The 24648-nt window shown below is 42.3% G+C and overlaps 1 protein-coding gene across 1 annotated transcript in view; it reads right to left on the minus strand.

The window, feature by feature from the left end:
• LOC124775271 (extracellular serine/threonine protein CG31145) overlaps positions 1-16691 on the minus strand; it is a gene marked incomplete at its 3' end in the record, with an annotated part of 176336 nt that extends 159645 nt beyond the window's left edge. The window contains exons 1-2 of the mRNA XM_047250107.1: positions 16666-16691; positions 16338-16462 (exon numbers count right to left, since the gene is read on the minus strand). Of these exons, the coding sequence (XP_047106063.1) occupies positions 16338-16462; positions 16666-16691 (151 nt within the window). The remainder of the gene's footprint in view (positions 1-16337; positions 16463-16665) is intronic.
• Positions 16692-24648: the final 7957 nt, after the last annotated feature.

Consider the following 24648-nt stretch of genomic DNA (forward strand, 5'->3'; position numbering starts at 1 on the left):
TAGCGGAATGTGGTCAAATTAAGTCGGGTGCAGGAATTAGATTAGAAAATGAGACGCTTAAAGTAGTAAATGAGTTTTGCTATTTGGGGAGAAAAGTAACTGACGATGGTCTAAGTACAGAGGATATAAAATGTAAACTGGCAATGGCAAGGAAAGCGTTTCTGAAGAAGAGAAAGTTGTTAACATCCAGTATAGATTTAAGTGTCAGGAAGTCATTTCTGAAAGTATTTGTATGGAGCGTAGCCATGTACGGAAATGAAAGTTGAACGATAAATAGTTTAGACGAGAAGAGAGTAGAAGCTTTCGAAATGTGGTGCTTCAGAAGAATGTTGAAGATTAGATGCGTAGATCACATAACTAATGGGGAGGTATTGAACAGAATTCGAGAGAAGAGAAATTTGTGGCACAACTTGACTAGAAGAAGGGATCAGTTGGTAGGACATGTTCTGAGACATCAAGGGGTCACTAATTTAGTACTGGAGGGCAGTGTGGAGGGTAAAAATCGTAGAGGGAGACCAAGTGATGAATACACTAAGCAGATTCAGAAGGATGTAGGCTGCAGTAAGTACTGGGAGATGAAGAAGCTTGCACAGGATAGAGTAGCATGGAGAGCTGCATCAAACCAGTCTCTGGACTGAAGACCGCAACAACAACAACATTGGATGGGAGTATTCCACTATTCTGCCTTCACGATATTTTTGTATTTACCGTATCCTGAGATGGCAAAAGTCATGGAATAGCAATATGCGCATGTACAAATGGGGATGGTATCACGTACAGAAGGTACAAAATGGCAGTGCATTGGCGGAGCTATCATTTTTACTTAGGTGATTCATGTGAAATGTTTCCTACATGATTATGAACTTCGAGCGCGGGGTAGTAGTTGGAGCAAGACGCATGGGACATCCAATTTCGGAAATCGTTCCAAGATCCACAGTGTCAAGAGTGTGCCGAGAATACCAAATTTCAGTCATTACCTCTCACCACGGCCAACGCAGTAGCCGACGGCCTTCACTTAACGACCGAGAGCAGCGGTGTTTGCGTAGAGGTGTCGGTGCCAACAGACAAGCAGCACTGCGTGAAATAACAGCAGAAATCAATGTAGGACGTACGAGGAATGTATTCGTTAGGAGAGTGCGGCGAAATTTGGCTTTAATGAGCTATGACAGAAAACAAAATATGCGAGTGCCTTTGCTGACAGCACGACATCGGCTGCAGCGCCTCTCCTGGGCTCGTGACCACGTCGTTTGGAACACTGTGGCCTGGTCAAGTGAGTCACGATTTCAATTGGTACGAGGTGATGGTAGGATTCGAGTGTGGCACAGACCCACGAAGCAATGGACCCAAGTTGTCAACAAGGCACTCAGCCAGCAGTCTGGTGGTGTCTCCATAATGGTGTGGGCTGCTTTTACATGGAATGGTCTTGGTCCTCTGGTCCAACTGAACCGGTCGTTAGCTGTAAATGGTTATGTCTGGCTACTTGGAGGCAATTTGGAAACATTCCTGAACTTCATGTTCCTAAACAACGATGGAATTTTTGTGAATGACAGCGCGCCATACGACGAACCACAATTGCTTGCGTTTGGTTTGAAGAACATTCAGGACAATTAGAGCGAATAGTTTGCTCACCCAAGTCATCCAACATGAATCCCATCGAATATTTATGGGAGTTATCAAGAGGTCAGTTCGTGAACAAAATCCTACGCCAGCAACACTTTCGCAGTTATGAACGACTATAGAGGGAACATGGCTCAATATTTCTGCAGGTGACTGCCAACAACGTGTTGAGTTCATGCCATGTCGAGTTGCTTGATGAGATTGCTATATTAGAAGATATCTCAAGACTTTTGCCACCTCAGTGCACTTATCGCAATTGAAGTGACAAAATGGAAACAAGCTCTCTTTTACAAAGTTTATCATATTGTTTGATTTTTGATAACAGTAAGTTAAAACAGTGTCTGTGCTGTTATCGTTATCAGATGATTTTCCGCGAATAAATGTTTCAAATGGCTCTAAGCACTGCGGGACTTAACATCTGAGGTCATCAGTCCCATAGGCTTAGAACTACTTAAACGTAACTAACCCAAGGACATGACACACATCCACGCCCGGGGCAGGATTCGAACCTGCGACCGTAGCAGCAGCGCGGTTCCGGACTGAAGCGCCTAAAACCGCTCGGCCACAGCGCCGCGATGAAACACCAACGAAAGTACGAGGTAATACAGTCCGCAATTTGTGCTACCCACTTACGTTTTTGTGTACTTTGCGTTACAAAATCGTTGTATCACATACGAGATTAAAACAAAATATAAAACAAAGTGTTGAATTCGTGTTTGTCAACCGGACGTATTATTGGTGCGTCATGTAAACTATCTTTATTGTGTAAACCACAAGTCATCTACCTTGCATCCACAATCATTAACACACACATTTATCACAGTTTCTAATTTTTTATTGATTTAATTTTCTTAAAACATTTCAATATAGGTCAGTTATCCCGTGCAGCATGAAACGTAAATTACGTGGGGCAATATTAAACAGCGTTGTGTGTAATTTCTTTCGCCAAGGGAGTTGTACTACGGGAATTAGTTATGATGTAATTACCCAACTAATTTCGAATTTGTGGCAAAATAAAGAGGAAAGGTGTGATACTATAGGACTACGATCGCGAGGAAATGTAGAAAGCGTTGAACAAAACTTCCACTGGTCCTTACTGAAGGCACCTCTCCTTAAATGGAAATAAATGTAAGATAAAGCCTACAACAAAGAGAAAGAATCCGATAATATCTGTTAACAAGATCAGTGGTGAACCTTTTGAGAACGTCACATCATTTAACAATTTGTGTGTATACAAAGCAGTGATATGAAATTGGGCGATGGACAAATTTAGATTTTTTGAAAGGCTTTTGGGAAAATGAGGTGTATCTATTAAGGAGACGGCACACATGACGCCAGTTTGACTAATTCTAAGCTACAGTTTCAGCGTTTGGAGTCCTTATCGAGCAGACATGACTGTTGACATCCCAAAAATTCAGATGCGTGCTAGTTTCGATATAAATTCGTGTGCTAAAATTAAGGACGGTAGCAACTTTTCGCATAATGAGCCACTGCCGAGTAACATAACTCGATGAAACTTGGACCATACACAGAAAGAAATGCTACAGTACAGTGTAGTATAGTTCAGAAGGCAAGTGAAAGAAATATACAATGAAGCGAACAGAAAGAACACTTTTATTCAAGCACAATAAGTACACTGAAGTCAATGTTTATTTATGAAGGTCTCCTGGACATTACAAAAGGATGAAGATAATGTTTGGATTTTTACATAGTCCAATCTAGCCACTGTTACGAATGATGATGATGAAATGATGAAGACAAAACAAGGAACCAGTCCGCGCGAGCAGAAAAATCCCCAACCCAGCAGGGAAACGAACTCGGGACCTTGTGATCCAGAGGCAGCAACGCTAGTCACTAGGCTACGAGCTGTGGGCATTAAATTAAGCTATATACAAAGCAAACCAACTTTTTTACGTCAACAAGAAGCCTAAAAATTATTGCAACATTATACAGCATGCAGTAATATCTTATCGGTCACACTAATCGAAAAATATTTAGTGAAAATAATTTACTTTTCGTTATGTTTGAGAAGAAGTGCGAGAATCAAGATAATACAATTGATAAAATACAAGACAGCATTGTGTACATATCCCCTTTTTGTGTATAATACAAAAGTAAAGCATGTTAGCCGGCCGGAGTGGCCGAGTGGTTCTAGGCGCTGCAGTCTGGAAACATGAGATCGCTACGGTCGCAGGTTCGAATCCTGCCTCGGGCATGGATGTGTGTGATGTCCTTAGATTAGTTAGGTTTACGTAGTTCTAAGTTCTAGGGGACTGATGACCTCAGAAGTTAAGGCCCATAGTGCTCAGAGCCATTTTTTTACAGCATGTTAAAACACATGACATCGTACAGTTACAAAATCTTAGGGATGATGGCAGCACAGTATGAGGAGTATTGACACTACGCACAGAGCTATGCTTATCAATGGTCAGATGCCGCCAGATAGTAATAGTACCAACAGACCAATGTTCGCCAATGTCAAAAGATCCTTAAAAATATGTTAAAGCTGTTAACATAATTAAGCCGGCCGCTGTGACCGAGCGGTTAGGCGCTTCAGTCTGGAACCGCGCTGCTGCTACGGTCGCAGGTTCGAATCCTGCCTCGGGCGTGGATGTGTGTGATGTGTTTAGGTTAGTTAGGTTTAAGTAGTTCTAAGTTCTAGGGGACTGACGACCTCAGATGTTAAGTTCCATAGTGCTTAGGGCCATTTGAACCATTTGTTTGCGCGACGTTGCTGCGATGATGACAGACGCCTCGCTCAACGACTCAACGTGCTTTTGTTGACTCCCTCGTCTCCGTAGAAATTCTGAAAGCGCCTATGAATGTATCTGCGATTGGTTTTCCGCCGAAATAAACTCAGTGACAGCTCTCTACCTGGAACGCGCCTCCGTTACAGACGTCATTTTGAAGGCTATGTCAGAACTTCACGAAACTATAGGGGCTGAAGTGGGAATATTCCACGATGTCCTACAACAAATTACGCATTTTATCAGCGGAAATTGGCCTAGCAAAAAAAATGTGTTGCATTTCTTACTGACGCCCCTGATATTTATAACACTTACAGATCTGAAGATGGCAGCATGACTTTACAGAAACCAGTAATCAAGACATGTACCGACTGCGATCTGGGTAGTAAAACTTCTATTTTGGAATCTTTTTTTACAATGATAAAGAGATCATTCTCCTTTTGACAGTGTTAGATAATTACAAAAATCACCACTTATTAACTATGGACCCACCAGTGAAATTCTCCTTCAAAGATAGTGATGAAGCTCATGAAATTTGTAGAACTGAGTGTCAGCCAAGGAGCAAGGCTTGCGTCGGACGGTGACTTAACACGCCGCGAAGAGGTCAAACGTTACCCTTCCAGTCAAAAAGGAAGAAGGGCGACTGAGCGAAATAACATCGCAGTGCGGGTTCGCCTATATAAGTCATCTTTTAGGAACGGGCAGTTTCAACGGTAAAACGCTATTCGTATCGTTCCTGTCTGGCACGGTCACACCAAAAAAGGCGGGGCGATTCTTGCTGTCTGATGAAATATGGAAAAGCCGCTCAGTCAGGAAATTCGGGCCCATCAGTTGTCGCATGCGGGAGCGATCTCATGCAATGGCGGAGGCAGTTCCACAACATTCACTACCGTGTCCTCTTCCCCAGACATCGCTGTGGAACGTCTTTCTGCAGTTGAGTGCATCACATACTGATGAAGGGCTATCGACGCTGTAGTCGTAAACGTCCGAATACATCCGCCGATAAAAGCTGCAATGAGAGAGGCACTAGGAAGAAGGCAGAAAGAGCAGGTAAGTCAGAGAACCTTCGCACAATCTGTTTAACGGCTGCTGAGACCCAAGCATCCATATTACTAACAAGAGTAATACACGAAAGAATGGAGACGAAAAAAGATGTTCTCTTAGACGACGATCAGTGTATCTTTAGGAGAGATTAGGGCCCAGAGACGCAGTTCTGACGCAGCAATCGATAAAGGAAGCAATATTTAAGGTAATTTAAGGTAAACCATGATACGTTCATCGGATTTTGAAAAAGTGTTCGAGAATATAAAATGATGCAACATGTTCGAAATCCTGAGCGAAATAGGAGTGAGCTGTAGGAAAAGAGCAGCTAAGTGCGAGAACCATCTACAGTCTGCGTAACGGCTCATGTATTTAAATTGCTGATAATATGCAGAAGACTGGACAAGAAAATACAGAATCTGTTAGGTGACGATGTACAGGCGTTCAGTCACGTCTTGGCTCGTCAGTGCATGTATACGCATTCTCGATTGTTGTGGCTCAAAGTCTGCTCAGGTGAGGCTCTACGTGAACTTTTCCCCTGAGCGGCTCATGTATGAACAAGAAAGAAGAGGGAACAAGAAAACTGGAAGACAAAAAGCGAAGTGATTTGATTAGTGTCAGACGTGGATGTAGTCTTATTTCCCCACTGATCAGTCTAGATATTGAAGAAGAAATGACAAAAATAAAGGTTCAAAAGTGAAATTAAAATTTTTGGTGAAAGGATGTCAACGATAATATTCACTCATGACATTGCTGTTCTTCGTCAAACTGAAGAGGATTTACAGAATGTGTTGAATGGAACGAACTCAATAATAGGAAATGAATATAGGCTGAGAGTAAACCAAAGAAAAGACGAAAGTAATGGGAAGTAGCAGAAATGAGAACAGCGCAACTTCCAATTAAAATTCCGCATATGTCTCTGCTGTTCTTGTACACTTCCATTGCTACGCCACATATCCGTAACGCTTCCAGACGGTATTCAGTCATGTTCTGGCTCATCAGTGAATGTATAAGCATTCGCGAATGATGTGGATCACAGACTGCTCAGTTGCGGCTCTACATTAACTCTTTCCCCGAGCGGCTCATGAGCCCGTTTCGAGCAAATTGCTCGCAAGCGTATACATGCCTTACAGGTTTGGAATAACTTGTATATGGGGCCCATCCTTATGGTTGCCGTGCATTCTAGGAAACCAGATAAACGGCACTGCTTCTGTACGATATGAAATGGTTTATACAGCATTCGGAGCGAACAGCTTGACAAATGCAGAGAGACTTTGGTTCCGTCTAAGGCAGGGGTGTTCAACCGATTGATTGCGATCGACCGGTCGACTGCCACTGGCTTATGAGTCGATCTTTCAAAATCTTTGTGCGAAATCTTTTTAAATGAGCTCTTTTTGAAAATAACAGTTTGTTCACAATGAGTATTTCGCACGGTATTTGTAGGCGGTAAATATGACAGGACTGTCTCCACCTCTTTCGTCTGCACTCCATCTGCATTTCACCGCCTCTAATGCTCGCGACAAGCCACAGTCTTTCCTCCTGCATGGTGAGGCGCTACTAGCGAACTTATGGCGTTATGAGCGGGGGTTGCGCTGAGTGGGAAGAGCGCTCGGGGTTTGCTGCGGGTCTTGACCTTTGGATAGCACACTTACAGAAATTAAATGTGGAACATTTTCCTCAAATACAGTCAGCGGTGTCAGACCAACAAATATCACTGGATGAACAAGCTATAAAGAAGTATACTTCCAACCTTAAGGCGCTGAAGACAGTCTGATTTGTAGGCAATGGAACCTATTCTAGCTTTCATATCTCAGTTTCTCCCAAAAAAAGTGGATGTGGAATATATTTCAAGTAAAATGAGTAACCTTTTCTCTTCTAGTTCGACTGCACTTCAAAAGGAAATAATTCGATTTCAAAAAGACATTTTCTTATAGTTATAATACAATGAAGATGACTTTTGGCAATTATCAGTGTAAAAATCAATCCTGACAGTGTAAAAATTGAGTCCTATGTTTTGTCATTTTTTGGATGAGCTTATCTATATGAGGCACCGTTTTCAGCGATGAACATAACGAAATCTAAGTGTAGAAATAAACTGATCCTCGTGTTCCAGACAGTGTATGGTTACCTCTGAAAATTATTCACGATTATTTACGATTAAAATAAACAAATGGTTCAAATGGCTCTGAGTACTACGGGACTTAACTGCTGAGGTCATTAGTCCCCTAGAACTTAGAACTACTTAAACCTACTAACCTAAGGACGTGACATACACCCATACCCGAGGCAGGTTTCGAACCTGTGACCGTAGCGGTCGCGCGGTTCCAGACTGTAGCGCCTAGAACCGTTCGGCCACCCCGGGCGGCGATTATGATAAATATATCAATGATATGCAATGCCTAGTACCTAACTAAACTTCCTTCTACGTTTATGATGGTGCATATTTTAATTTTTGTAACATGTGTAATATCTTGAAAATTGATGGAGAGAAAATTACCTTCTATGAGTTTTATGTAACTGAAATGGTTAATTTTATTCATGGCTGTCTATCAGCAACTGCGAAGCACGTTATAAACATAGAAATATTCAATCGTCACTTGCATAGATTTTTGTTAATTTAACCTCTTGGCTTGTTTCGGCAGTTTCATTTGCCGTCCTCAGAAGATCATACAATTAAGCTCACATCGGAAAGCAATCGTCAAGCAAACTCTGGACGATAGAGTCCTTTGTTACACTATTGCATGGTACTGTCAAGCAACTAAAAAGTAACGTAAAAAATACGAAGATATGGTGACAAAAGAAAAAAACTTCACAGTATAAGTAAGATATTAAAAAATCGGGAGACATATGATGATCAGACCAACAGTCTGAAATCTAGATATGCTAGAATAATAAAAATATAGTGGGATTGCGACTGATTGCTCTGTGTCTCTCCTCCCGTATAGTCTACGTTCGCTGCGCACATCAGTTACGGAATCAAAGTTGGCTTTGCGAATTTTTCGAATTTTTAACTCAGTAGATCTCTAAATGGAATAAGATGCATGTAGTAGATCTCAAGACTAGAAAGGCTGAGCCCTCCTGGTCTAGGGGAAAACGAATGTGAGGACAGGGAATTCGTGGGGTGCTGAAAGGGAGAGAGAGAGAGAGAGAGAGAGAGAGAGAGAGAGGAAAGAGCGTGTAATTTCACAGCGTACAGTTGGCTGAACAAGACAATGGTGAATCCAAGTACTGCACCAGTGTTTGGACCGAAACGCGGCTCTGTGACATGCTGCGTTGTAAACAACGGGGAAGCTATTGGGCTGTTCGGAGCGGGTATACACATTTTTGTGACGCTATCTGCGCTTTTAATTCGGGCGGTTTTACTGCCCATTCGGAAATAAAATAACTGATCCTGCTTCTTTTATCGTGCTGGCTATATATTTTTTTCCTTTCCCTGTAATAACAACGGACGCGATGCGCGTTTCCTGGTCGCCGAACAGCGATACACGCTCCAAATTCTTATTTGTCCAGAGAGAGAAAATAATACGTTGCGGTATATTAGCATCCTCCATTTGAGGCTGCGGTGTGGGCAAACACCGTTATTATACATAGTTTCCCCTGTCTCTACGACCTTTCCTCCTACACTGCCACACACTCCCGTTGAGGAATATCTCTGGTATCGGGCAAGGGTCGTGGCCTTTAAGATATGGGTTCGAATTCTGGGTGATTGGAATCGCATTTGCTATGGCAGGAACTATCCCATGGAATAATTGCACTGATAGAACACAAAGAATGATGATTCTATCGTAGAAATATTTTAGGATTACAATCTGTGTATTTTGATTGCTCAGCACACTACTACTGGGTACAAATATTACTTAAGATCAGAATTTAGGGTTCAATGACTACACAGAAGAAACTTCAAATCCTCAGCAGAAATAAATGTCTCTTAAACTTAGAGGTGTTGGTACCTCTGGTAAACTCAAAGTGTAGCTCTGATTTCGCTGCAAGGTACAGAAAAAAACTTGATATGGTGATTCAAATGCTACTGTTTGCTTTTTGCTTCTGACACTCTTATGTGTGACCCATCTTGAACATTACGCTATTGATTCATTACATCACTTGCATACGACGAATTGCAACCACGATTTAATTCGTCGTTGATGTCAGTGTGATATTCATCCAGTCGCTTTTCGAATTTAATACGATTTATTGCACCATTAACTAGCTGTCGAGCTGCTGCAGGCTCTTCATCAGATGGACTTATTACAGAAACATTATTTTCTGGAACATGTGCAGCTAAAATCCGAGGCACGATACTGGAGAAAATAACGGATATTTAGGTACAAATTAACGAAATGCGTGCGAAACGAAACGATCGTTACGTTCTAGGATACTTTTTAGCCACATCTTCCTCCCTCCCCCCCCCCCCCTCTCTCTCACTTTGTTTACAACAACAGATAATAGCTGCAAATGAACTTTGCAAGATCTGTGAGTGTTCATACGTTGGCATCATACGTGTAATACAGGTCAAAAAAGTTACTGATAAACAATCACGATTAAATATTTACCTAACAAATAAAAGAGCGAATGAGTTACTAACGTATGTGGCAGATATGGATGAACCTGGAAAGCTCATGAATTGAGCTTTTGTTTGCGGAAACATGTCGCTATAAAAAAACAGTTACTGCAAAAATAACGGAACGAAATCGTTGTGACGTGAATAAAAGCGTGAAAAATTTAAAAGCATAAAAGGTTGACATAAATGAACACGGACAGCTTTAGGTGTATGCATGAGTTGAGTTATTGACTATGTATTGTTGAAATTGCAAGCTCTGCAGGAGTATTAATATATCACATTTTTGTGGTTTTTGAAGGTGGTTTGGTACCAGGATTTGGTATTATGGAACGAAAAGTATTCACTTCGTTTGTTCGTTAAGTATTTTGTGAGATGACTCAAAAACATAAATACGTGGCGTATTCCGAAAGTAAGGTCCGATCGGTCGTGAAATGGAAACCACAGTGAGAATCTGATAAAGCTTTGCATAAGTGTGTTGAACATTGTCTCTAGTACGCCCGCTTATCGCGTCACATCTGTCTTTTCAGGTCTGAGCGCACAGTGAGCACGTAAAGATGCCTAGGAAGCAGAGTCTCTCGCCAAGTATGAGTGCCCCTGTGAGATTTCGCCTGATTTGATGCAGCCCACACAACATAACTGTCATGCATTTCCTTCTTCATGACAGTTATCGGCCGCACGCTGCAGGGGCTATGAGAATGGCCCTGCAGCGTTTTCGGTGGGCAGTGTTTGATCGCCCTCCATACAGCCTGGACTTTGCTCCCTCTGATTTTCATCTCTGCTGACATGAATCTCTGGCTAAGATGTCAATGTTTTGGCACAGTCACCGAACTGCAGATCAGCGTAGAATATCGGTCAAAAGTACTGGCGGCTGACTTCTATGACGAGAGTATCAGAAAGTTGATACAACGCTACGACAGATGTCTTAGACGGAGCAGCGACTATGTAGAGACGTTGCTGGAAGGTATGGCTAACTATTGCAAATAAAAAACTTTTGATTTTCATTGTGGTTTCCATTTCGCGATCGATCGGACCTTACTTTCGGAATACGACTCATAAGTTCAACTTCGTGCCACGCCATGATCACTCTGCTGCCAATGAAATCCTCTGTTCTGACGAAATTATATTTTCCTGGAGACGTATGAGTCTAAAAAGACAAGCCGAAGCAGTGAATTAAAATTTGTGCCAGAGTCGCTACTTTTTTCTTTTTTGTTACTGTTCTCTGCAGTTGGTCTGGACGGGTCATGTGACACCTGTTCTAGTTGATCGTTGAACATTTCACTCAGCTTCTTCTTTTTTATTTATTTATTTTTTTTTTTTATTACAGAGGACAGCCACCTCTGGGGCCGAACATGTTGAGCTACTGTACTGGCTTGAACAGGGGTCTCTTGTTTACTAGATAGATATGATAACCACTACACTGCTGTAGCACTGTAGCTACCACCGCTGCTCGGACTACTATGGTCCAGTGCCCTCCCTAACACAAGCTTCAGTTCATACCTTCAGCATATTTTTCCCCATTTTTAAATCGCCAGTATTGCAGAGGCTCTACGACACTGGAATAGCACCCCAGTTTTGTATGTAATGGGAAAGGTGTGAACTGAAGTTTATGACAGGGAGAGCAATGGACTACTCGTACAGGTATGGTACCCAAAATGCTACAGTGGTGTAGTGGTTGGCACGTCTGCATAGTAAGTGAAAAACCTGGTTTAAATTCCTGGCTGTGGCGTAAGTTTTAATTCGTTGCTTCACCTTCATTCTTGTTGAAAACCTTTGTGTTACACAGCGCTGAAAAAGGTTCGCAGACGGAACTGCTTCAACAGCTGGAGGTCTACACCCAGAAGGTAAAGTCACCTCAGCCTGCAGTAAACTTTTCGTTCACTTATGCCTAAATTTCCGACATTTTCGCCAGAACCACGACCCCAGCATCAAGTTGGGGCTCCATCTGCAGTTCCCCGAAAACTAGTTACTCTGTATATCTAAATGACTAAAACGGTGACCTTGTTTCCCAAGGACAAGTTCCAGGTTGTGATTCTTCAACTTCTCCTGGCATACTTCACGACGAAATAGTTCGCGGGTACGGTCGATTGTCAGTTACAGGTTATCTATCCAACGGCTTCCAGAGTAACGAAAATTCAGTTCCCAATACTTCATACAGTTATTGACTGAATTTGAAAACTTAAAATGCTGTTATAATCCACTCATTACAAGGTATAATCTTATGCTAAAGGTATAATACAATAAGTCAAGTATTAAAGTTAAACATCATATATGTGTCTAGAGACAGGGTAACTCATGGCGCGCAAATTATCCAGACTGTATTCATCCTGTATTTCAAAGCGAGAGCACCTAGAGAGTCCTAAAAACTTTACTAAAAATTCGAAACCTTTTTGGTATTTTTCTCTCTGAAAAACAAAAAAAAAAAAATAGTGAAAGGAAAAAAAGTCTTCGCTTATTACGTGTTCGCTGTTCAAACAGTAAAACGTCAGCATCAGATAACACGAACCTATAATTCTATTCGCAACAGTTTTGCAGATAGTAACTACATTTACTACTCAATGTTCCTGCAATATTTTATCACTGTACAACGTATAGTTCAGGAGATACGTCATCACAGAGATGAACGAAATACTGTTTTATACAAGGGGCGATCAAAAAGTTTCTGTTCGAAGACCGTACAGCCCAAAATCGGTATGACAATCAGGCAAAATCGTCGTGAGCAACACCGTACACTGCACTGCTGCATGAAGAAGTAACTGCTTGTCGCAATAGGAATTGACAGTCCTTCAACGCCTTTTTAGGGGGCTGAAGGCGTGACAATAAGATAGGGAGTCAGGACTGTAGGAGGGGAGGGGGGGGGGGGGTGCTTGGCGTAGCTACTGCTGGTCTCTCACATCGAGCAGCGTCTTGTGTCGAATCGCGATCAGCAAGGAACTTGGCGCACCATTCCACAGAGCTGTGCAGGGTAGCCGGGCAGTCTTAGGCGCCTTGCCATGGTTTGCGCAGCTCACCCCCGTCAGAGGCTCGAGTCCTCCCTTGGGGATGTGTGTGTGTGTGTGTGTGTGTGTGTGTGTGTGTGTGTGTGTATGTGTGTGTGTGTGTGTGTGTGTGTGTATGTGTGTGTGTGTGTGTGGTAATTAACGTAAGTTAGTTATGTTTAGTAGTGTGTAAGCCTAGAGACCGATGACCTCAGCAGTTTGGTTCCATAGGAACTTACCACAAATTTCCTAAATTTACCATTACACAATGGAGGTTTCGATGGACATTCTGCCCCACACATATCCTTCATTCTTCAATAGATATCTGCCAGCTTTTGTTCCCTGGCAAACAAGAAAAGAATAATAGCGCTTTGGTCCTGTTTGGAAGCATTTGGTAGTAATGTGACTGTACTAGAAGTCCACCTTGCCGCATTGACTGCATGTACACTGGAAAGACACGAATGCCATATTGATCCCTTTCCTACATGTCTGTGCTTATATAATCCGTCGTAATCGCGCTACGCTGCGTATAGCCCATAGCAACGCCCTCAAACAAACTTTTTGATCGCCATTTATACAAGAGAGTTCGATTCTTTAAAGAATGGAGGATGTGGGATCTCTTATATGTTGTGACCCATACGTCTTGCAGCGATTATAATCCCAAAGTTGATTAACTCGTGATGTGCAGGCATGTTCACTACAGATGTGTCTGCAACAGACTGCTCACACTGTACTCCGCATGTCACTGCCACATTTGAGGGTTGTACGGGGAACATACTCATGTACAACTATTCCCATGAGTTTTAGCCACTCTGTTTAATGTAACGCTCTGGTATGTGGATGTTTGCATAGGAATGGTTTTATTTTGGTGTGGTGTGTGACCAGCCCACTAATAGAAGAACTTTGGACTATTAGCTTTTTAGATCACTAATGATTTCATCAAAAAGCTAAACGATACATTTCGGACTCGCTAACTGTAATTATGATAGGCCGACTGCACCTGAATACCTTGGTGAGACGGGATGTCATGAAATTTTAACGTATACTGTTCTGTTGTGTCCTAATTCACAAAGTAGCTAGTGAATGACGGTGACACAGGTCGTACTGATGGTGACACATGAAATGGAGAAAGGTGCTGTTGTTCCAGCAGATTCAGGTACTTTCGGCGCCGCAATCGTACGATGTAATCTGATTGGTAAGTGTGAAAGATCTACTGAGGATCAACTCTTTTAATGTGAGAGATTTTAAAACGTACCAGCACCAAAAACATTCAATGTTGAGTATTTACCGCAGGCAGTAGCCCACAGCTCAGAAATGGCTCAAATGGCTCTGAGCACTATGAGACTTAACTTCTGAGGTCATCATTCACCTAGAACTTAGAACTACTTAAACCCAACTAACCTAAGGACATCACACACATCCATGCCCGAGGCAGGATTCGAACCTGCGACCGTAGCGGTCGTGCGGTTCCAGAGTGAAGCGCCTAGAACCGCTCAGCCACATCGGCCGGCACTTGTCTACAACCTGTACTGGTACATCCATTATGTATATTCTTATGAAGCCGACACATTTTTCTTAAAAGTTGCTTGCCCGGCGTCGGCGGATAAATACGATGTTGCAGTGCCATGCTTGCATGTCCAAAGGAACATTGCATGGTAATTCGGAATAACACAGGCACTGCAAAATTGTATTTATCCGCCGACACCGTGCAAGCAACTGTTGTGACTTGGCAAAACAGCCAAGCCACTATGAGATAGCCGAAAGGCACGCGTTTAAGCTCACGCAGGCTGGCGTGAGGTCTGGAACAGTTAAAGGATTTGAGTCTAGTAAAAAAAGTACGTAGCTTCTGGAATACTTAACTTTAATCCATAATTGGTGAACATCGGTCTGACGGTACATGCATCACAAGATAAATAGCAAATGATAATGGCGCCTTGCTAGGTCGTAGCAAATGACGTAGCTGAAGGCTATGCTAACTATCGTCTCGGCAAATGAGAACGTAATTTGTCAGTGGACCATCGCTAGCAAAGTCGGCTGTACAACTGGGGCGAGTGCTAGGACGTCTCTCTAGACCTGCCGTGTGGCGGCGCTCGGTCTGCAATCACTGATAGTGGCGACATGCGGGTCCGACGTATACTAGCGGACCGCGGCCGATTTAAAGGCTACCACCAGGCAAGTGCGGTGTCTGCCGGTGACACCACAGCAACAATCAAGAAAAATGTCTCTCCTGTACGGGAGTATGCATAATGTATGTACGAGTACAAGTTGCAGGCACAAGGATGACGACGTATGGAAGTTTGGGTCTGGCAGTGATTCGTGTTCAGATACTCTAATGGTAAGGCCGACTAGTCACGATAAATGGGAAATCCAGTTTCCAGTCCCGGTCCCACACAGATTTTCAATGTCGCTACTCCACTCTACAGCTGATGGTTTTCCATATTCGCAACTGCAAATAGATTTAGTGCAGCTAATTCCATTCCAAACTTGACTGTAGGCAATATATGGAATTACACATGGTTTTTGCTAGTAATAATACGAATTATGAAAGGAACTTCTCAGTTGTTGTTGTTGGTGTGGTCTTCAGTCCTGAGACTGGTTTGATGCAGCTCTCCATGCTACTCTATCCTGTGGATGGTTCTTCATCTCCCAGTACTTACTTCAACCTACATCCTTCTGAATGTGCTTAGTGCATTCATCTCTTGGTCTCCCTCTACGATTTTTACCCTTCACGTTGCCCTCCAATGCTAAATTTGTGATCCCTTGATGCCTCAGAACATGTCCTACCAACCAGTCCCTTCTTCTTGTCAAGTTGTGCCACAAACTCCTCTTCTCCCCAATTCTATTCGATACCACCTTATTAGTTATGTGATCTACCCATCTAATCTTCAGCATTCTTCTGTAGCACCACATTTCCAAAGCGTCTATTCTCTTCTTGTCCAAACTATTTATCGTCCATGTTCCACTTCCATACATGACTACACTCCATACAAATACTTTCAGAAACGACTTCCTACATTCACAGTTACCCACTCATTATGATAATAGACGTGGCGAATCTACTACAGTACAAAAATTTGAATAAAATATGTGGGGAGGCGCTATGAATAATTAAGCCACTTTAAAACACCCGATATTGATTTCCACTAATAACTGTTCGGATACTTTTTATCTAATAGTTATAAAGCTTGGGAGAAGGTTTAGTTTACAGCTTAATAATTACAGTACTTAAAATGCTTATTTGTGATAATGATTAATGGGGTAAGACAGTGAGAGTTGCCGTCACAATGAGCTGGTTTGTGATGACTATTAATCGACTGAGAGAGTGAGGGTCACCATCACAACGAGATAATAATTGCAGCGAAGACCGGGCTCAGTGGATGCGTGTTGGGCGGTACTCACTGACGTGCACGATGCGCTGCGTGGCCAGGTCCCGCAGCACGTCTTCGATCACGGGGTCTCCCGCGCGGTACAGTTCGTGCTGCGAGATGCGCCGGTGGAAGCGCTCCAGTGACGTCAGGTTCTTCCTGCGAACACAAGCAACAGACAGGCGGTTAGACGCCGCATTTGTATTCCGTCACAACCATCGGAAAATAACGCTACATTCAGCTCTGTCGGAAAGAGCAAAACAGCAATACGCAGCAAGCTCAGACAGGGCTGCAGGAGGAACAACGGCTGTAGAAAACAAGACTGTCAAGCAGCCACAAGTCGCATACAAATCTCCTTTAACATGTTTCCGTAGCCAGACACAAGCATTGTCGGGAATTTCCTTGCAAACGGCCAGATGTTAAATGTATCTGGCTGCATGCAGCGGTACAGTGGCGACGTCTGACGTCTGACAGCCGGATATAGTGAGTATCCAGTGAAATGTCGTGACAAATATGAACGTTGTCGGGTCAAGATTCGAAACTAAATTTCTTGTCTTTTTGAAAGCAGTCAAGGTAACCAATCTGACCATTAGACGATGTCTTCGAATCGGAATTACATTTGTGATGTCGCCTTTTTGTCCCCTACTGTTTTCCGACACAACAACCACAGGTTCCAAGTTCTACACGGGACAGAAGATGTCGAAAGATGATCAAAATGTGAAATAACATAGTTCGCAGACGACATAGTTCTTCTGGTTGGACATAAAGACGACTTAAAAAACTTATTGAACGGAATAGTATACCTATCACAGAATATAACAGAGAGATAAATAAAGCAAATACATTGATCAAGACTACTAGAAACTAGAATAACGACCTTTTTCGAGTCGTTAGTCTTCTGGCTGCTTTAATCCGGCTCCCCACGAATTTATCGCCTGTGTCAACCTCTTCACCTCAGAGTAGCACCCGCAAACTACGTCCTCAATTACTTGCTGAATGTGTTCCAATCTCAGTCTATAGCTCTTAACCTCTACAGCTTCCTCTAGTGCTATGCCAGCTATTCACTGATGTCTTAACAGATGTCCCACCTTACGGTCCCTTCTTCTTGTCAGTGTTCTCTAATATTCCTTTCCTCGTCGATTCTCCGAAGATCATCCTCACCTAATTTTCAACGTTCTTTTGTTACAGCAAATCTGAAACCCTAGGATTCTCTTCTTTTCCCACAGTCTATGTTTCACTACGATAAAATGCTGTGCTCCAAACGCACACTCTCACAAATTTCCTCCTCAAATTAAGTTTGATACTAGTAGGCTTTTGTTGGCCAGGAATGCCCTTTATGCCACTCCTAGTCTGCTGCTTATGTCTTTCTTGCTCCGACCATCATGTGTTACTTTGCTGCCTCAGTAGCACAGTTCCTCCAGTTATTCCTTCAGTAGGAGTAAACAAAGATTATAACATGCGACGAATGTTTATGAAAGAGTTTTAACATCAGGAATTGCAAGTAAATAAGAAGGTCGTATTTAGATTGTCACAAGCGTTTTGTTCCAAGGATTTAGGATATCGTCAGTGGTCTGGAATAAAACACATTTACAATTTTGTTTTGGTATCTGTATCTAAAAGTAATTATTTATGAAGGATATTATCGTGTGGTTTTCACATCTAGGAAGTAAACCAAAATTAAAATTATGTTTCATTCCATATTACTGACGAAATTTTACACGTGTATATAAAAAATTCCCGAGTCGCATATACACTTTTCATTCATAAATTCGAAGCTCAGGACCGAGAACGTTATATTAACGAAAAAAACGAAACTTCTATAATAACAAAAATAGGCATTTTTAGCAGCGGCAAAGGCAGTTCTAACAAAAATTCGTCACTAAAGATATTGAAGTGTGATTTCTAGATTTAGCAAGCAAACTAAAATTGAAATACAAGGTGTTCTAGAATGATCTTTACATCTCTGATCACGTACATTTCGGAAACAGGATGTGTAGAAAGGTGCTGTTTGTGGATAATGTTCACACACACCTGAAGACTTTTTTCTTTTTGCAGATTAGTTATTCAGGAGAAAGACCGCCCTCCCAGCAGATGGCACTGTGTGTGAGATCGTTGACAGAGACCAAATCTGACAACCAGGTGCAGCGGAATTTTTGGAAACTTTACAGAAACACACCAAAATCACGCCCGACCAGCCGAAAGTGGTAAATGAGGTTCAAGGAATCCGGAAGTGTCATGAAGAGGACGAATTCTGGATGTCCGAACACAAGTGATACAGATGCGAGCTCAACCAAACCAGTCTGTCAAGCGTCTCGACAGTTCCAGTTACCACCTCACCAGACACAGTGCAGGGAGTGCAAGCTTCATGCGTACAAGGTGCAACTGCTGCGTGCGCTTCAACATGAATGACAGGCCAAAGCGCAGAGCTTCTGCAACTGAGATTCTAAGTCGCATCACCGATGACCAAAGCTATCTGAAAAACGTGATATTCACGAAGATTGCCTACTTGTGTCCCGGAAGGTAAACCGACTCAGTGTCAGGATACGGTGCTCTCAGAATCTCCGACTTGAGCATGAAAATTGTGCACGTCAGTCCAAAGGTAAATGTGTGGTGTGGTCTGCTTCATTACAGTGTGTTGAAACCGTTTTTCCTTACAAAAGTCACCAGATATAGTCGCATTAGGTTTTTTCTTTTGGATTTATGACGGATGCTCTCTACCAAACGCCAATGCTAGACCTGCATGAACAGCGAGTGTCCGTCCGCAGTGACCGAGATGTTCTAGGCGCTTCAGTCTGGAACCGCGCGATCGCTACGGTCGCAGGTTCGAATCCTGACTCGGGCATGGATGTGTGTGATGTCCTTAGGTTAGTTAAGTTTAAGTAGCTCTAAGTTCTAGGGGACTGATGACCTCAGAAGTTAAGTCCCATAGTGCTCAGAGCCATTTGAACCATTTTTGAACAGCGAGCTAGCATCAGAGCAGCAATAGAAAAGTTAATGGGGAACTGGGAGGAACTGGAATATCGCTCAGATATTCTGTGTGCTATAGATGGCGCACACATTGTGCTTTTAAATGGCTACTGAAACTCTAGGTTTGCGTGAACATTATGCCGCATACCGCACCTATTTCTGAAATAGCCATGATAAAAGTTGTAAAGATAATTTTGAGGCACCCTGTGTATTTCACTCAAGATCACTGACGAAGTTTTAAATTAAGAAACCAAGAGCCATGTAGTAATATAAATACGCGTTTTTAGTAATTGCAAAGACGGATTTTAAATACCTTTAAAAACTGTAAAGCAACTAAAGTTATCTTAGAGAAAGGATGCTTAGCGTGGCATCTACTTTGAGATGAAAGGATTAACATAGTAATAGAGATGATGGACGATGGCGTTAAACCCGTGGAACGAATGACGACGTAAAGAGGTTGTTGGGGTATATCTGGAGAAGGTTTCAAGGGAGAACAGGAACAGTGTGCGGTAATTGTTAGATATTTTGTCAGTGAAAGAAAGAATTAAAAAAAAATTGTACCAATTGTAGACAGATTTCTACTGCGCACCACAATGCGGAGTTTTACAAAACAATATGGAACAACACACGCTACTACTACTTCCTCGACTTGGCGCACCAATACACAGAAAACTCAGAGACTTCGTTATTCAGAACTGCAGCGCCCGGAATTGGTCCTCGGGCGTGCGGGTGCACTCTAGGCGCTTGCCTTCGTAATGGGGGCCAAGTAATTCAGACCGACTCACAAGTACATCTGGCAGCAGACAACGGCCGGCCGCTCTGTGCGGTAAGTGAAAGAAAACAATTACCGCGAAATAATTTCCAGTCGACTCGGCGGTAAAAGCTGACATTCGTAATAAATTCCCGTCGCGGGTCCCAGGTCCCCCTGCGCTTTTGTTTGAGGAGTAATTACGCCGCGAGGGCGAGAGTGGAGGGGGAAGTTGTGCATTTGGTGAGGGGAAGGAAAAGAAAGGGGGTGGGGCGAGGGTGGGAGGGTAGCCCTTGAGACCACTCGGCGTCCAATTCCTGAAAACAAACCTCCACTTCTCTGGCAGTTAAAGAAGGAAATAATATCGGGAAAGCAGGGCGGCCGCCGGCGAAACCTGGAGTGGTTGCCGGGGAAGGCCCTCGGCGGGGATTTTCCTCCTCTCCGGGGAAAGCTCCAATTTTCCGCGCTCCAGATGTAGCAGCAATACGCAAAGAAACATGCTGCTCGAGAATTCACATGACATCCGCATTGGTGGAACTGCGCTGCACAACTCACACCACGTTTCGTTGACGAGTGGTGCTTTGAATGTTTTAACTTTTCGCCGTCAGGGCAATGAATGTCTGAAGGTGCTCTCGTCTGTAAACTGAATCTGCCAAAAAAGCAATACATATCTACGGCGGCGGTTTATTTGTAAATTAATTTCTAACCGTCACTATAACCCCTGAGATGTCCTTTTTGCTAAGAAAACGTATCTTGTAAGCCATTTTGTGCTTTTGGAAGCATCGTTTGTATTTATAACACCCCAATTACCGAAACCCTGTCATTCTGGCAGTGACGGCAGCTACTGACGACAAAATTTACACTTGTGATAATTTGATCAGCAGGAATGTCATGTGAATAATAATATTTACCATGAAATAGAGACCATGTTCACTTTTGCATCTAGAATTGCCTCCCCTTTGTTTGCTCAGGTGTTTTTGTGTTCTACTTGACTGCACATAATTTTCTTAGGTTATGTTTCCTACACATGATACAGGTCTGAAGATGGTTGCAGATAGCAACCGAAACTAGTTATCGGACTTTAATTGTGATAGGAACATTGTGGTGTAGGTATTAAAAGTTTTTACTTTTAAAAATTTTATATTTGATAAACCAAAATAAGACCGCCGTCTCTTCCCCTCTGCCCATATCACGCTTCAGTTATTTATTTATTATTCATGTGCACTGAAAAGTGTTGGAGGATTGCTTTTTTAAGGGTTCAGTGGTTTTGAAAGTCAATTAAAAGGGTACATGAGCAAGGGGACGGATTGACCTAGCTGAGGGGTGCTGTGAAAAAAGTCCCTTGGGAAACACGATTTTGTCGTCGCACACATCTTTGTTTTTTTGATCTGGTGACCTGGACATGCTGTAAGTGATTTATACACATGCTTCTGAGACAGTATTTGTTTTATGTGCCATGAATTTCGAGATAAAGGAGTTATGCAAAACTTTTGTATATCCGTGTGTATATATTTTGATAAAATACCCATACATGCATTAATAATGAATCGCACACAACTGAAAAAGTTAAAAAGACACTGAAATAGGGGGCAAAAGTGCCTGGATACGAGATAGTTTTTAGTGGGCCGTGAGACAACTCTTGGTCAATAAAAAAAATCCCACAATCTTAATTAATAAGAGCCCACGTTCAAAATGAAGAAATGAAAACATCATTGAGGGAGAGCGAAAGAGGTACTGTCTAACGATGGCACATGCGTAGCAGAATGTGGTAGATCGCCTTAGCGGCAGCATGGAAGCGCAGGTGATCCGGATGCGATCGTAATTACAAGTTTCCATCGTAATTCTGGATGATCTGATTGTCGGAATAAGCGAAAAATAAGATCATTAACTGTTTTTCCGACTAACACTGTTTCATAGACCTTCTAGTACCTGTGGCACTCAGTTAAACTGTTTATCACCTAGACAGCAGTACCATGTGGTATGCAGACTGACCTAATCAAGAAATCGCGTCTTTACGGCAGAACAACTCATGGCTCCAATACTCTTTTTTTTCTTTTTTCACTATGTGACTTAACATCTGAGGTCATCAGCCCCCGGACTTAGAACCACTTAAACCTAACTAAGCTAAGGACATCACACACATCCATGCTCGAGGCAGGATTCGAAACTGTGACCGCAGCAGCAGCGCAGTTCCGGACGGAAGCGCCTAGAACCACTCGGTCACAACGGCCGGCTGCTCCAATACTGTGGATGTTATTTGAAACCTCGGGATTCGAAGAAAACGACCTTCTGCGCACAAGGCTCTACGTTTCGTAGCCAACCTAACTTTGATCATTTGCACAGGTTTGGACAGGCTCTTGAGCTACGGTAAGTTGCCAGATACTGACTTCTTCTAACGGCCAGAACCGCCTATCTGGTGAATTCATGTACGAAAGGGAAGTGTTCCCGGCTCCGAACATTCCCACAAGAAAACATAAGAATTAAGTTCTGTCTCAATTTATTAACAAAACGATTTTGCTAATCTGAACACAAATGGTCTCCTTCAACTGATGCTGAAACTCAACACAGATAAAGTCCAAAAAGTCAGTAAACTGGAAGAAAATCTTAGACTACACGGGAAAAACACTGAATGCTTAATAATACAGTTCTATTACTGGAACACCCAAAGATATTCTCTATGATATGATTGAAACCTCTCATTTTATTGAGAACTCGAAGATATACAAGTCCATACTCTCGCTGGGAGGCGTAAATCTGAAGAGAATGAAACTTAAGATTGCGACAAGTCCGGTATAAAAGACCCTTCACTCTCATAGGAAAAGTCTGACAATAGCGAATGCAATCAACAGTTCCCGCGAGGACGTCGCCGAACTTAGCGCTATCCATTGCATGTGGGGGTAGAGTGCGGTTGTAGGCAGTTCTGGGGCTGTAGCAGAAAACATCAGTTGACTAGCTGCGATGGAACTGCCTGGATTGGGATCGGCGTGGTCCCAAATACTCTCCTGGCGGAGGTATACTTGCATTAGATTGACCACATGTGACGCGGCGGATGCAGTAAAATATCCGCAGCAGGAGCGATCCCTATCGACATTGTACACGTCACCAGTTCTCAAGTCAGGTGTACACGAAGGCCCTCTGCGGGCCGAACTGCAATTTATTGGCTCTCTGTACTGCAACCGCTGACTCGCAGGGACTGTGCTCGCTGCATCCCGTCAGGCAGAGGTGTGTTGCGGGGTGCGTCGACGCCTGATGACTTCACGACAGACCAGGTAGTCCGTTCAAACTTAGCAAAAACGACTTCGCCATCTTGACAAAGATTACTAACTTATGAATTAAATGCCATAACGATCAGCAAAACTTATTGACAATAGCTCTACGCTTGGGCATTATTACTAACTGTTTTATACTCAATAGCATGTAGTGTCCTGAGATGCAATAGTCCAAGTAATATATTAATACACACAAACAGAACAAACCCCCATAATCACACACCATTTCAGATAGGAATAGCTCGATGTTCTACCGAGACCTTCTCACGTGAAATAGGTAGAAATAGGCTATTTTCAACCAACAAGCCACTTACACATCCAAATGTAGCATGTCGATTGTTCAAATGTACAAATGTGCGTGAATTCCTAAGGGACCAAACTGCTGAGGTCATCGGTCCCTAGAATTACACACTACTTAAACTAATTTAAACTAACTTATGCTAAGAACAACACGCACACCCATGCCTGAGGGAGGACTCGAACCTCCGGCGGGAGGGACTGCGCAGTCCTTGACACGGCGCCTCAAACCGCGCGGCCACTCCGCGCGGCTGTAGCACATCACTTCCCTCTACATATTAAAACTTATTTTTACCACAGCTATTGATGTACGTTATTTATTTATTTTTAATTTTTATTTTCTTTTCTTTTAATTTAATTTTTATTTTATCCTCCTTTATTTTTTATTTTTTGACGTTTTCATTACATAAAATGTAAATCATGAATTATATTCTCCTCAACTAGGCAGAAACAACTTATATAGATCAACTTTAAGAATCTTAAGGCATTACATTGTGTGTAGTCTTGGAGAAACTATTATATATTATGTTCTTTATGTTATTTATAATAGCATTAACAACTGCATAACAATAAGATAGTAACAATAGAGAAGTCTCAGTTATTAGTTTTAGTGTCATCTGACCCACCTTATGAAGGTGGTGGGTTATTCTGTACTGTTAATGAAATAAATAATCATAAATAATGTTTGATATCTATCGTTCACCCTCGAAACATACGTAAAATAGTTAAAAGTAATTACTTCATATAGGAATATCACTGCTAGCCTCAAACGCTTCTTAATCTCTAATTAACCTAATTCTGATGTGATCATAATAGCTAAGACCACCGGTCGCGTATGCCTTCATTGTATGACGTGATAATACTTAACCAACAGCTACTTAGACTATGTTACACATTCAAACGTCGCATATCGCTTCTCTCTATTTTTACCATACTTATTGGATTACGTTTTACTTATTTACTTATTTTTTTAATTTGATTTTATTTTCTTCTCTTTTTACTTTCTTTTATTTTATCTTCTTAAAGTTTGCATTATACAAATTATAAATTATGTTCTCCTCAAT

This window comes from Schistocerca piceifrons, chromosome 2 (genome assembly GCF_021461385.2).
Source record: "Schistocerca piceifrons isolate TAMUIC-IGC-003096 chromosome 2, iqSchPice1.1, whole genome shotgun sequence".
Classification (NCBI taxonomy): domain Eukaryota; kingdom Metazoa; phylum Arthropoda; class Insecta; order Orthoptera; family Acrididae; genus Schistocerca; species Schistocerca piceifrons.